At 40.9% G+C, this 13,670-nt stretch overlaps 1 protein-coding gene across 1 annotated transcript; it reads right to left on the bottom strand.

Annotated features, from left to right (window-relative positions):
- Positions 1-8,094: 8,094 nt before the first annotated feature.
- Positions 8,095-11,500, bottom strand: pcna (proliferating cell nuclear antigen). The gene is made up of 6 exons (XM_070834366.1): positions 11,073-11,500; positions 9,798-9,895; positions 9,616-9,683; positions 9,327-9,521; positions 8,761-8,884; positions 8,095-8,630 (listed from the first exon to the last, which is right to left on the bottom strand). Exons 1-6 carry the CDS (start codon positions 11,291-11,293, stop codon positions 8,554-8,556), a joined length of 783 nt encoding a protein of 260 aa, XP_070690467.1. The 5' UTR covers positions 11,294-11,500; the 3' UTR covers positions 8,095-8,553.
- Positions 11,501-13,670: the final 2,170 nt, after the last annotated feature.

The raw sequence follows: 13,670 nt of genomic DNA, 5'->3' as shown, positions 1-13,670 counted from the left end.
TACACAGGGGTCATTTGGCTTTTGGCCATTTTTGTTTAAATTACATCAAATTAGAGGCTGGAACTGACATTTTCGTGTAAATTTGTAGTTTCCACATCAGCTAGACAATTCCCTTTCACAACAGATTAGCCAGAGATTCACACACTTTCCCCCTTTGCTACTGTAACCTAATGAGCATGAATATGTACAGCGCCTGTCGGCTTAAAGCCTGTCACTATGAAAGGAGGAAGAGGTGGTGGAGTTGATCATCAAAGCGCTGTAAAATCCTGTCTGCTGCAGGCTGAAAGGGAGAGCGGAGATTCCCCAAGAAAGAGCCTCACAGCTGGGATGATACAGTCGGTAATTTGCTTTCACCTTTGGAAGAAACAGAAGAATAACACACAGATAGACGCACAAGCACACACGCAGCAGCAGCGGCTCGAGAGTAATTCAGCGCTCAGAAGGATTTCATGTCTCTATGGAGAAGAATGTCTATTTTTAGGGGCGATATAAATAGATCTTTCTGTAGCTCTTGCATTCACATCTGAATATACCCAGCAGCCTTTACTGTATATTATTTTCTTATCTCTGTGTATCTGTGTGTATGTGTGAGTGATGGTCAGAAACATGAACAGTTTACTGGGGAAGTGCACAATGAGCTGCAATTTGTCTCTGTGACATTAGTCTGAGGTGTATGGTCTCAGAGTGCTCTGACACTCCGGCTACGAGGACAACTGAGAGAGAAAGGAAAAGTGCCTGAGTGTAATTGGTAGGAGGCTGTCACATTCATCAATACACTCTCTACAGCCCTCCTCGGACCTATAAAAGCACCAAAAGCATCAGCATAACAACCATCTCTCCACACAGAGGAGAACTGTGTCGTGGAGCTGGTCACTGTCCTCTCATGAGCAAGAGACAAACAACACTGACGCTGTTCTGACCTCAGAGAGTTTGGTGCTGATGTTTTGAATGAACCAGCAGTGTTTAACTGCAACAGTGGCCGATCGCTGTTAATACGCTCTTCTCCTCGCCAGGTTTAGGAGGTGGACACAAAGGAGCAGAGGGACGCTAGCGACTTATTGTGGAGGCGGGGCAGGGGTGAGACAGGGAGCAACTTTGTAGCCGTGGAAACAGTTGCTAAGTAGCAAACCGAGGCATCACTCGGTGGAGAGGGACAAAAATCTGATTATGATGGGAGGCAAAGTGCAGGAAAAGGCAAAAGAAAAATAGAATAAATATCTCAATTTTTGCCATCACAATTTCCTGAAGCCCAAATTTCATCAAACAGCTTGTTTTGTACTTTGTTTAATGTTGAGTTGCTGCATCAGATCCATCAAACTGAATGGATCTGATGTGGAAACAAGTCATTTTGAAGGGGTTGTGTGTCTTTTTGGACCCAATGTCATCATGTAATGAACGCCATTGATGTAATTGCATGGTTTGGCCACTATGTAAAACTGGCTTTAGAGCCAGGAGCACTTCCTGGGGGCTTGGTTGCTTCACACTGTTGTCACACTTAAACCCCGCCCATAGTCTGCTCTGATTGACTGATCAATCACATAACTTGCAGCAGAGCAAGTTGGATATTCAGGTGATGGTGATCTCGCAAATCCAGCTGCTAAACAAGTTAAATATTGAGTAAGACCTAATAAGCTAAATAAACCATTTAAAAAAAATGGATTGTCTGAAAAATGCAACATAGGCCTGGTTTTCTTGGCTCCTGAAATGTACAACATGTTTTAGCATCAAACATTGCATTGGACTTCTTTCACCGCAGCCCAAAACAAGGTGCAGTTTGAAATGATGTGGTTTATAGATTCAAAAGGAGAGGAGCAGGGATTTAAAAAACTAGTTCAGCGTGACTAGCACAAAAATCTTTAAATTGTCACTGAGAACACATCTAGATGAACCATATTGATTATTTTTCTAACCTGCACCAGCTACACTCAGGTGTGAGTCCCAAGCTGTTTTTGGCTCCTTCATCCCTGCACTACCCTTCCCTCTTCCTCCCTATGCGCCTTGCCTCGCCTTGTCCCTCGCTGCTGTGAAATCTGAGTGACAGAAAACAGGGACAAAGAGGACTTCCCATTAATATGCTAATCCATGCGGGGATGACTTCAACACACGGAGCAAAGTCAGAAATACATGTGTGTCATGTGTGAGGCACGCTGTGTGAAATCAAAGCTCGGGGAGGAGGAGGGTGACATGAATGTATTGCAGGGAAGGAGGGGGTGTGGTTGTGTGCATGTGGTGGGTTTTTGGAGAGGGAATCCCCATGTCCTCACACTGCCTCAAAATCTTTGCAGTAATAAGAATGATATCTGGAATATTCGACGCGGTGGTTTGAAGCAGGTGGATCACGCTGCATGTGTGACTGGTGTGTCCTTTCCGTGTGCAGCCTAGCTTGCTCTGTGCTAGCATCAATAATCCATGCAACCAGCTCTTGTGGAGAGACAGCAGAGCACTGAAGGCTTACGTAAGAGAGTGTCAGGTCAGAGAGTTTGGTTTGGATCAACCCTCCAGGACCTAACTGATTGGCAGGAAGGGAGAAATCACAAGAACATGCACCTAAATGTGTTTACTGTGGGAAAGCACAGAGACATCCATACCACAGCATCTGTACTGTTCATTCAGAAACATGTTTTTAGTGACAATCTATTGTATGCTTTGACATCCTTTATTCACAAGCGGTTTGTTTTGTTACTGATAAGGCTGATGGCAGTTTGAAATGGGTTTGAAAGATGTTTCCAGCTCCTCCTCAGCCTTACTGACCCGAGGGATGAGCGAGTGCAGTCCTCTGTCTCAGTAAATGTACTGCGTGCTCAGTAGAGTCTCCGTGCCTCACAGAGAAAGACAGCCAGCAAGAGTGTTTTATCCCATTCCCCTTATCTCCCTGGCCAAAATCCCTTGCCTCCAGAAAGCAATTTAAAGGCTAGACAGAGACAGAAAAAAAGAGAGAGATGGAGAGAGAGAGAGAGAGAGAGAGAGAGACAGTCAGAGATGCAGGAATGCAGGCTCATGATAACACTGTGGAGATCAGGTTCACTTGAAAACAACAGGCTACATCCCAGCCATGTGCAAGCATATGAAAAATGTATTAGATAATAAAGAATTACAAATAGAAATTCAAATTAATGCAGAACATTATTTTATCTTACACCTGTCATGCTATTCATTCTTAATATATCACAGAGAGTCTGAAGCAACTGCTGGAGGCTGGTAAAATTACAACTTTCGCACAACACTGTCTCAGGACACCACAATAACATAGATAATGGAGCCTAGATAGTGTATGTGGGATGAAACTGATGCTTTAAACCAACTTATGAAGAGGGTAACATTGTGTGAGGACCTCTGTTTTGTTTTTAATATGCTTTTATTTTGCTAAACTCATCGAACAATGTAAAGATCGAGACCTTAAGATCAAAATTGTCACGATGGCCCTAAATCACGGCCCTTTAACGTGACTCAACTTTGTAGTGTTGGAGTTTAAAGGGACAGTTCAGATTATTTGAAGTGGAGTTGTCTGAGGTACTTATCCATAGTCAGTGTATTACTTACAGTAGACTGCCATCTGCGAGCCCCCAGTTTGGAGGAGATGGCAGGCACATAAGCCAAGCAATGTACTGCTGTGTACGGGGCAGCGGAAAAATATATTTTAACCACCTAAAAAAGGCCCTCTCTGAAACAATCAACATATTTGTATTTGGAATATTCGCTATATTTGGAATATTTTCATAGATTTACATTGCCAGCAGAGAGTTCTTTCCAATGAGGAACTGAAACCAAGCTTTCTATTACAATGGTTTAAGGTCTAATTAATTTAAAAACCCTATTCCACACTAACTGTAATACTTCAATATGACAAAATGTTGAAAATGATCTATCACAGCAGATTGAGCTAAATTTGATACTTTAGGGCCGCTTGAAAGAAATTACAGGATTATATTTCAAGTTGCTCATTTCTCAATGTAGAAACTTCACTCAAACATCAAAATGAGTTGGGTTGAGCTGTTAAAACCTTTTCTCTTCAACTTCTTCTTACTACAGATTTCGCTCCACATGCATCATTTTTTCCATCAAAAAAGTAGAAAAAAGTAGTGCCATCCAACAGCCCTACTGACTCAAATGTTACCTGAAACCAGAAATTCGCCAGGCAAAACAGACAAAAGGCCATATATATTTTTTAAGATTACTCTATTTCACAAATTTTTGACGCCACGAACACGTATTTTACAGCAAAATGCTCAGCAGAGTCCTCTCTCCCTCCTGATGTAACAAACTAAACCTTTGAGTAATAAACTGGAGTTTGAGCAGTCCTTCTCAGCTTCATCTAAACTAAAAGAAGTGTCTGACCCAGGAGTCACCCAGCAATCACCATTGCCATGGCAACCATTAATTGGCGGTAATGCTGATTGGGATTTGTTAATTAAACTCCTCGTTCCTGCTGATAAATGCTCCCAGGTGGCATTCAAGCGTAGCTTTAACAGTCAGAGGTTAAGTCTTTCCCCATTAGGTTAGAACATTCATAATATAATAATGTGTGTTATGTGTTCAGATGGCCTTGTTGTGAAAAGGTGCTATACAGATAAACTTGCCTCTGTTGATGTTTTACCTGCAAGTGTCTTCATCTGTGTGAATAGGCAGTTAAAAACACAAAGTAATTGTACAGATAATAACCAGTTCATTGGGATTAGATTACTATGCAAAAAATATCATATTAGTAATTCTAAACTAATAAATTGGTGTGTTTGAATTAAGTTGCAAACTTGACTTGAGGTATGCAGCTACGTTGTGAAGACATATTGTCTGACCAGCTTCATGTTTTTTAAACCTGCTCCAACCATTAAGTATAACTCATAATTACAGCTTTGACATTACTCGTGATTATGACGCATGTCTGGAGTTGCAGTCTGAAACTGTGGCCAATTTAGAAGCGGAAACCCCCGATCAGGTTGAACTCTCTTCGCTCTGTTCCAGGAAGTAATTAATTTTAACCTGGATGGCAGTGGTTAATTAAATATTGAGGCAGCTTAAATGGCTGCGCCGTCGCTTTGCTTTATCGGTCACTTCCTGAGATGACAGAACCAACTCTTCTCTCTGCTCTGCGTGTGAAGACACACACTTCTGCCCTTATCTGTGGCTCTATCAGATAAACCCACAGCTGCAGGACATTCTGTTTTAGAAAATGAAATACTATGAGTGCCGCTTCCCTCAAAAGTTTTCAAGAACATTGCAGCATGGAGCAGAAAGCTGGCGATAGCTGCTGTGGATTTAAACAGACGGCTATTAGGAATTACAAAATACATTTATCAAAAGGTATTTGGAATAAATAAATCCATAGAAAATAAAATCCTCTTTTCCTTCTGCAGTGACCTTGCACCCATGCAGTCCAGCCCTGTCTGCAGATGAATTTTGATAATCCACAGTCTGGGATTACACAGGCAGGCAATCTATTGTGACCATATAATCTGCTCTCTCTTTCTCTTTTACTGTTTATGCAACCAGAACAGAGTCAGATTTTACAGTGACCTAAGGGAGAGTAAGAGAGAGAAAAAACTAGAAAGATGGATGGATAAAGACATGGTAAAGGTTTGACATTTTGGGGTTTTTTTTGGGGTTACTTTTGTACCCAAAGTTACCTAATTGTTGAGAAGATTGATACCAGTCTCGTGTTAGTTTGACCTATGAAACTTCCACCAGCAGCCGCTTAGCTTAGCCTAGCACAGAGACTGGAAACCTGGCTCTGTCCAAAGAAAATAAAACCCACCAACCAGCACTTTTAAATCTCAGTAACTAGCAGTGGTGAAGGAAGTATTCAGAAAAGGTAAATACTCTGTTGCAAGTAAAAAGTCTAGTATTGAACATAATGTAAAAATATGTATAATCAGTAAAATGCATGTAAAGTATTAAAAGTAAAGTAAAGCAGGAAAATACCCCCTGTGACTGTCAAACTATTATATAATATATCATTAGCTTATTATTTCCTATGCATTAATTTAGAAACAGGATTTTACTGTTGTAGTTGGTTGAGTTGAAGCTATTTTATTTTCTGTAAAACTGCAACTAATTATCATTTTCATTATGGATTAATATGCTGATTATTTCCTCCATTAATCGATTGTTCAGAAAATTCAGAAAATATTGAGAAATACTGTCACAGTTACCAAGAGCCAGAAGTGGCAACGTCACAGTGTTTGTTTTGTGCAACCAAAAGATCAAGCCTCCTCATTGTTAAAAGTTTGATAAAATAATCTAAATAAAAAGGAAAGGAAGCACATCCAAACATTGGTTTACCAAAATATTTTCTGATCAACTTTCTTTCAATCAGCTCATCAATTAATCTACTAGCCTCACCCATGTACTAGCATATATACCGTTGGATCACTCTATCTAGAACGAGATACTGTATCACATTTCAGTAGAAATTCACATGTACTGTGTGCAAAAGTCTCGATTTGTAAAGCTGAATAATCATAGTGGAGTAAAAAGTTTAATGTGTCCGTCTGAAATAAAATAAACTAAGCTAAAATAAGATAAGCGGCAGCTGGTTGTGACATTAGCTGTTAGCTTGATATTTAGCACACAGACTAGACAGAAGTATTAATTTTCTCTATTATCTATATCCCTAAGTTTGCGACTGTCCTCTGGTGCTCTTATGCTGTTCATTATGTCATTTCCACGCTGCTCTGAGTACAGTAGGAGCCAGATGTGGCTGCCACTCAGATTAAAGCTTTGTGAGGATTAAAACTGTCTAACTCTACACCACCTAAAGCGCTAACATCACCCTACTGCAGACAGACTGACAGGCCCGTGTCCCTCACGTGTTTCTGGGTGCACACTGACTGAATTCTCTTTTATTTTCATTTGTTTTATTCAGGTTTGACACTGATCTACATGAAAACAGGCGTGCAGGTCTGAGGCTGCCGGACTCCAAGGACTCTGATAACTTCTGTTAAACTGTTCCACAAAACTGAGCAAAGGCTGGTTCAGAGAACTGGGAGTGAAAATCCCTGTGCTTTAGTTGAATAACTGAGATACAGTGAGGCAACGTGTCCTTGACACTGACAGTCAGTAGAGATACTACTAATGTAACTGACAGCTGCTGTCCATCATGGACAACAAAATGAATCCAGATTCATTTAGATTTAATTAACTTTTTGTCCCTTTTGGAAACAGACTTCCAGAACAAAATTAGGAGTAAATTTCTTAATAAATCATTTCTCAGGTGTGACCTGACAGGTGAATTTAATTAGCACTTCACAGCAGAATAAAAAAAACAAAAGTAGGACAAGAGCCCCACCTAGTGGCTCCACCTGGTTATAATGCCTCTTTATACCTCAACTCCACTTCAAGACAGATGTTGTACTTTTTACTCCACTACATTCAGATTTAAATAAATGGAAGTGGAAGTGGAAGTTCAAACCAGCTACACAAAATACTGCTTTTGCATTAATGCATCAGTATTAACAGTCTAATCATGCAATAAATATAATCACTCACAGGGAACACTTTTCTTGAAGTACACTAAGTCAGTACTGTTGTATTTGGTGCTTAGCGCTTCATTCGCCACTGAGCTGTGGTAACTGAGCCATTTTATCTGGTTAAACATTTGTCTGTTCCATTGTTTTTAATTAACTAAAGTTTCCTCTGGAAATCAAGTGAAAATCTGGACACAGACTCTCAAACTAGCTGAGAGGAAACACACGTAGCCTCCATTACTTTAGACCTTTTTCCACAAATACTATCTAGAACAGCAACAATGAGTCAAAATGTCCGCGGTGAAAAAAAACAGTTTATAGCATTGACGCAGTAACATCTTCAGAGATTATTCAAAATCCAAGCACTATTCAACCACTGAAATCACTACATTAAAATTCAAGCATTTAAGGAGGTTTCCATACAAAGTCTGAGAAATAAGACTTCAACAGCACAACACTTCAATATCAGATTCAACATAAAATGGAATCATTAGCTTATTTTGGGTTGTTTTTCTGAGGCTCCATATTATTTAAAAGGAGTCCAAATAGAAACACTCCACAGGTCTGTAGGCACAGTGGGTCTTAAGTTTGAAACTCAGCAGCTTTTGTCAACAAACATCAGAAACAAAAAGGATACTGGAAACAACTTGAAGCATTTATTTTGGATTGAATCAATGAATACAAAAACATTTGGGGTTGGCTGCGAAACCACAGGAAGTATTTACAAATGTGTTATCTACAAGAAGGAATGGGATACTTGAAACCTGCTGTTCCCAAAAATGGGCAAAAATAGAGAGAGACACTAAAAGTGGAGTGAACGAGTGCTGAAATTTTACGGCGGGGCTGTTTGGACCGCACACAGCCGGTCGCTCTGAACACCTCTTCAGAGTGAAAGCGCTGAAGCTTCATCGCGGCACACAAATGGGATCATTCATTCATTCATATGGCTGAGAGGAGTTACGCCTCCCGCTGAGAGTCTCATTCGACGGGAGGACATCAGACAGCGTGAGGTCACTGCAGCCCTTCAATCACTCAGGACAAGTCCCAGTCGCCCACTTCTCTATTCTCCCTTTTCGGGCCATCATAAAACACCTTAGGAAGCCTCTTCATCGATCTTCGGTGCCAAGTAGTATTTGACGTGTCCCATATCAGCAATCTTGTACTCCACCACTGCAGCAGGTAAAATATATACATCAAATTAGGGCCACAATAACATGTAAAGAATCCAAAGAATTCAGACTTCACAGCTTCATTAAAAAAATTTTTTTTTTAAATGGGGGGGGGGGGCTGATGCACTTACCGAGGGGGATGTCAGCGGACATGCTGAGGGTGACTGTCTTGGACAGTGGCGTGGCCTTGGTGAAGAAGTTCAGGTAGTTGAGGGCAAAGATCAGTTGGACGGGTTCATTCATCTCAATAGTGACCTGCAGACACACAGTGAAGGGGAGCGGCGACAAACACGTCAAACCACAAATGCAAAAAGTTAAAAATAAATGATCGCTGAATCTAATAATCGTCTGCCAGAACTCAAACTTATTCACATCACTTGTACAAGACCGAGCAAATCTTCAGAAGTGAGAAACTGGAACTCATGAACGACTAAGAGTCTGCTCTACAAATAACACAAGCCTAAATTGACAATCAAAACAGTTTCAGATTAATTTGCTGTTAATCAAATACGTAACGCTCTTAATCCTAGTATTAAATCAGCAATAAATATCTTAAATGATTCTACAAGAAGCTGACTTCCTCAGAAGTGGCCAATGACTTTCATTGCTACATAAAAATTTGGGTATCAGGCTAATAGATTTCTTGTCTAGCTCCACCTTTTCTGCTATTTTAACTCTGTCGAACGATCACACTCACCGCCTCGTCCTCCTTGTCTACGTTGCTGGTCTGGGACAGCTTGACGTTTCCGGTGCCCAGCTCTCCAGTGGCGGAGAACTTGACTCCATCCTTGGCGCAGGAGATCATGACGGCGTCACCAATCTGGGAGAGGTCACGACAGATACGGGCAAACTCCCCAGAGGGCATCTTCACCACACAACTGTACTCCTGCTCCTGTAGGACACACACAGACAGACGCGAAAAGGTCAGAAGTGCAGGAGAAGTATGTTGAACCTGAAAGACACAGGACGAGCCACAAAGGACTTACTGGAATACCAAGCTGCTCCACATCCAGGTCCATCAATTTCATCTCATAGTCTGAGACTTTCTCCTGGTCTGTAAGAGAAGAGGTAAACAAGACATGAATATAGGAAAGAGAAAACATAAATACCATCTGTCAAGTTTATTTGATGCCCCTTTAATGGCAACAACTCAGAGTCAAGCACTTACTGATAGTCTCAAACACAAGGGCAAGTGTGTCTGCGTTGTCTTCTGCTCTGAGTGTGATGATGTCTTCATTCCCTGCACACTTCAAGATCTTTGACATACTGTGTAGGAATGAAGAGAAAACAGGTACAAAAGCAATTTAATGGGCATTACTATTGAGTTGCAGACCCACAGTGTTCATTAGCTACAACTGAGTATGATCTTCATTATCAATTTATTAAAAATATAATTACTACAAGTTTCAAAGCACACACTGACATCTTCAAATTACCTTAAATACCAATATGATCAACTCACCATAAACTGAAAAAAAACAAAAACAAATCAAATACTCAAATCTGAGAGTCTGGTAGCTGCAATTTATGGCAAAGGGGAAAAAAGACTGTTGTATCTTATAACAGTTTCTAATTGTCTTTGCCCATGAACTGATTGATTATTCATGGTCGTTGTGCCAGTTCCTATTGCAACTTACCCCTACATAAAACTTCACACTCACACTTATTTGCTATATGATAAATGGTTTGTGCTCCTACTGATTAACTGAAATAAATGAATAAACAAACTGCATTAAAGTAAAAACGAACAAGATGCTGTCAAAATGTGTGTTGTACATTTGCTAGGATGGCACAACATAGCTCGGTAATTAAAACCAACCACAGCACCGGTGTAACGCTACAAAGGGACGCGGCAGGGAAACGGAAGTGGAAGTTCCCGGGTTCAACCACAATTCCCGCCAACCCTCCCTGCAGAGAATTTGGCGCTCAAATGACGTCGCTACGTAATCACCAAGTGGCTGCGGTCTCCCAAACTGCGCCAAACCATTTTAACAAACAAGTTTGGATAAATCATCATTTGTGGACTACACGTCTCCTTTAACGCTGACATTAAAATTTTAAAGCTGACGCTATTAAAGTCAGCACAGAGGCATGCCCGGGCAAATCTTCCAAGATGGCCACCCTCTTTTGTAAGCTTCAGATACTAGACACAGGACATTAACTTAACCTAACAAAAGATACTGAAGTGAGCGTTTGACCGTTTGCAGCGCTAGCTGACGAACATAAAACCCGCGCACACAAACCAGACCTCATGTGTTTTTACATCACTTTTAGCAGCAACCAAACATGGCAGCTCGACCTGTCAAACTAGCCGCATTAGTCAGCAGTTGTTTCATTTATCAACAAGAAGATAGCCCATCGGCGCTACACAGTATCCTGAAAATGATAATAGCTCCGTGTTTTCTGGCTAAACAGGCTGAGTGTAAGGCAGTGTTTGCTCCACCTGCTGAGGTTGACTCCCATGGCGAGGTTTCTGTCGCAGCGGTACGAGTCGAAGCCGTCGTGTCGCAGGGTGAGCTGGACCAGAGAGACGTGAGAGGAGTCCATGCTCTGCAGGGAGATCCCGGACGAGCTCACGTCCCAGCAGGCTTCTGTGATCAGATCCTTCAGAGCCTCCAGCACCTTCTTCAGGATGGAGCCCTGGACCAGACGAGCCTCAAACATGGTTGCTGTGAAGTTTTAAAATCAGCGTGGATTCTAACGAAGATTTGTCTTTTTTGTGTGTCGTTACTCCGTGAAGATGGAGGCTGCGGCTTCAGTTTTCAGCGGGTAGGAGAGAGAGAGAGAGATGCAGCTCTAAAAGTTCAGGCTTTGTGTTGTTAGTCGGCAGGAGTGACACACGCAGACACCTCAGCTACTGAACAGGAAGGTTTGAGCTGTAAGCGCGCGCTAACGTCAGGTTTTAATGACGCTGCGTCTTTGCGTCATTTCCGCCTCCCAGTCAGTACTTCCCGCTTAAATGAGTGGGCGCTGATTTCGGCCATGTTGGAGAGGTCAACTTTGTCAACAGTCGACAACAAACTCAAACTACAGTTAATACAGGAAAGAGTCATTCATATTTAATGGCTGACAAAGTAGGTTATAATAAAATTACATAAAAAACTAAAGGTATCTAGTTTTTAATTAAGTGTAATAGTGCATAAAAGTCACACTTTTAAAATACTGTAATAGGACATTCATCAATTCTATGTTGCTTCTAACATTTTTGGGGGGATTTGAGACTTTTGGACACATTTTAGAATTCATGTATAAAAGGAGGGATTGAGGAAGACCCAACAAATAAATATTAGATTAATGTTATACCAGGACCATAGACTGGACATTGGATAAACTACTGGTGATACAGTTAGGCCCAGAAATATTTGGACAGTGACACAATCTTCATGATTTGGGCTCTGCATGCCACCACATTGGATTTGAAATGAAACAACTACAACGGAATTGAAGTGCAGACTTTAAGGTTTAATTCAAGGGGTTGAACAAAAATATATGATTAAACATGTAGGAATTGTAGCTATTTTTATACAAACGCTCCTCGTTCCAGGGGCTCAAAAGTAATTGGACAAATAAACATAACCCTAAGTAAAATGTTACTTTTCAATATTTTGTTGAGAATCTTTTGCAGGCAATGACTGCCTGAAGTCTGGAACCCATGGACATCACCAAACGCTGGGTTTCCTCCTTTGTGATGCTTTGCCAGGCCTTTACTGCAGCTGTCTTCAGTTGTTGCTTGTTTGTGGGTCTTTCTGCCTTAAGTTTTGTCTTGAGCAAGTGAAATGCATGCTCGATTGGGTTGAGATCAGGTGATTGACTTGGCCATTGCAGAATATTCCACTTCTTTGCTTTAAAAAAAACTCCTGGGTTGCTTTTGCAGTATGTTTTGGATCATTGTCCATCTGTACTGTGAAGTGCCATCCAATCAACTTTGCTGCATTTGGCTGAATCTGATCAGAAAGTATATCCCTATACACTTCAGAATTCATCCGGCTGCTTCTGTCTTTTGTCACATCATCAATAAACACAAGTGACCCAGTGCCATTGGAAGCCATGCATGCCCATGCCATCACACTGCCTCCACCATGTTTTACAGAAGATGTGGTGTGCTTTGGATCATGAGCTGTTCCAATTCTTCTCCAAACTTTCTTCTTCCCATCATTCTGGTACAGGTTGATCTTAGTCTCATCTGTCCAAAGAATGCTGTTCCAGAACTGGGCTGGCTTCTTCAGGTGTTTTTTGGCAAAGTCAATTCTGGCCTTTCTATTTTTGAGGCTGATTAATGGTTTGCACCTTGTGGTGAATCCTTTGTATTTAGCTCACTCTGAGTGTACATGTTGTTATATGTTATTATTAGTAGTAGTGGTATTATTTGTATCATTATTATTATTACTTACGTGTTTGAAGTTTATTCTTATTCTTTTGGAGCTGTGTGTAACAAAAAGCAATTTCCCCCTGGGGATTATTAAAGGAATTCTGATTCTGATTCTGATTCTGATTCTGATTCTGATTCTGATTCTGATTCTGATTCTGATTACTCTCATGAAGTCTTCTCTTCATGGTAGACTTAGATACTGATACACCTACTTCCTGGAGAGTGTTCTTCACTTGAGTGGATGTTGTGAAGGGGTTTTTCTTCACCATGGAAAGGATTCTACGATCATCCACCACTGTTGTCTTCCACACCTGGAATCAACTCCAGACCTTTTAACTGCTTAATTGATGACAGGTTAATGAGGGAAGAGCCCATGCAGCCTTGTTTTTTTTTTTTGCAGCCTTCTGAGTCAATTGTCCAATTACTTTTGGTCCCTTGAAAAAGAGGCGGCTACGTATTAAAGAGCTGTAATTCCTAAACCCTTGCTCCAATTTGGATGTGAATACTCTCAAATTACAGCTGAGAGTCTGCACTTTAAGCCCATATTGATTATATAATTGTATCCTGAATATGTTTTCGTAAACAGCTAAAATAACAAAACTTGTGTCACTGTCCAAATATTTCTGGGCCTAACTGTATATAACCTTCCCACATTTCCTTTGCAACCCCCCC

The sequence above is a fragment of the Pempheris klunzingeri genome, chromosome 7 (genome assembly GCF_042242105.1).
Source record: "Pempheris klunzingeri isolate RE-2024b chromosome 7, fPemKlu1.hap1, whole genome shotgun sequence".
In the NCBI taxonomy this organism is placed as follows: domain Eukaryota; kingdom Metazoa; phylum Chordata; class Actinopteri; order Acropomatiformes; family Pempheridae; genus Pempheris; species Pempheris klunzingeri.
Note: the sequence above shows the minus strand (reverse complement) of the source record. Positions and strands in the feature narration are given on the sequence as shown.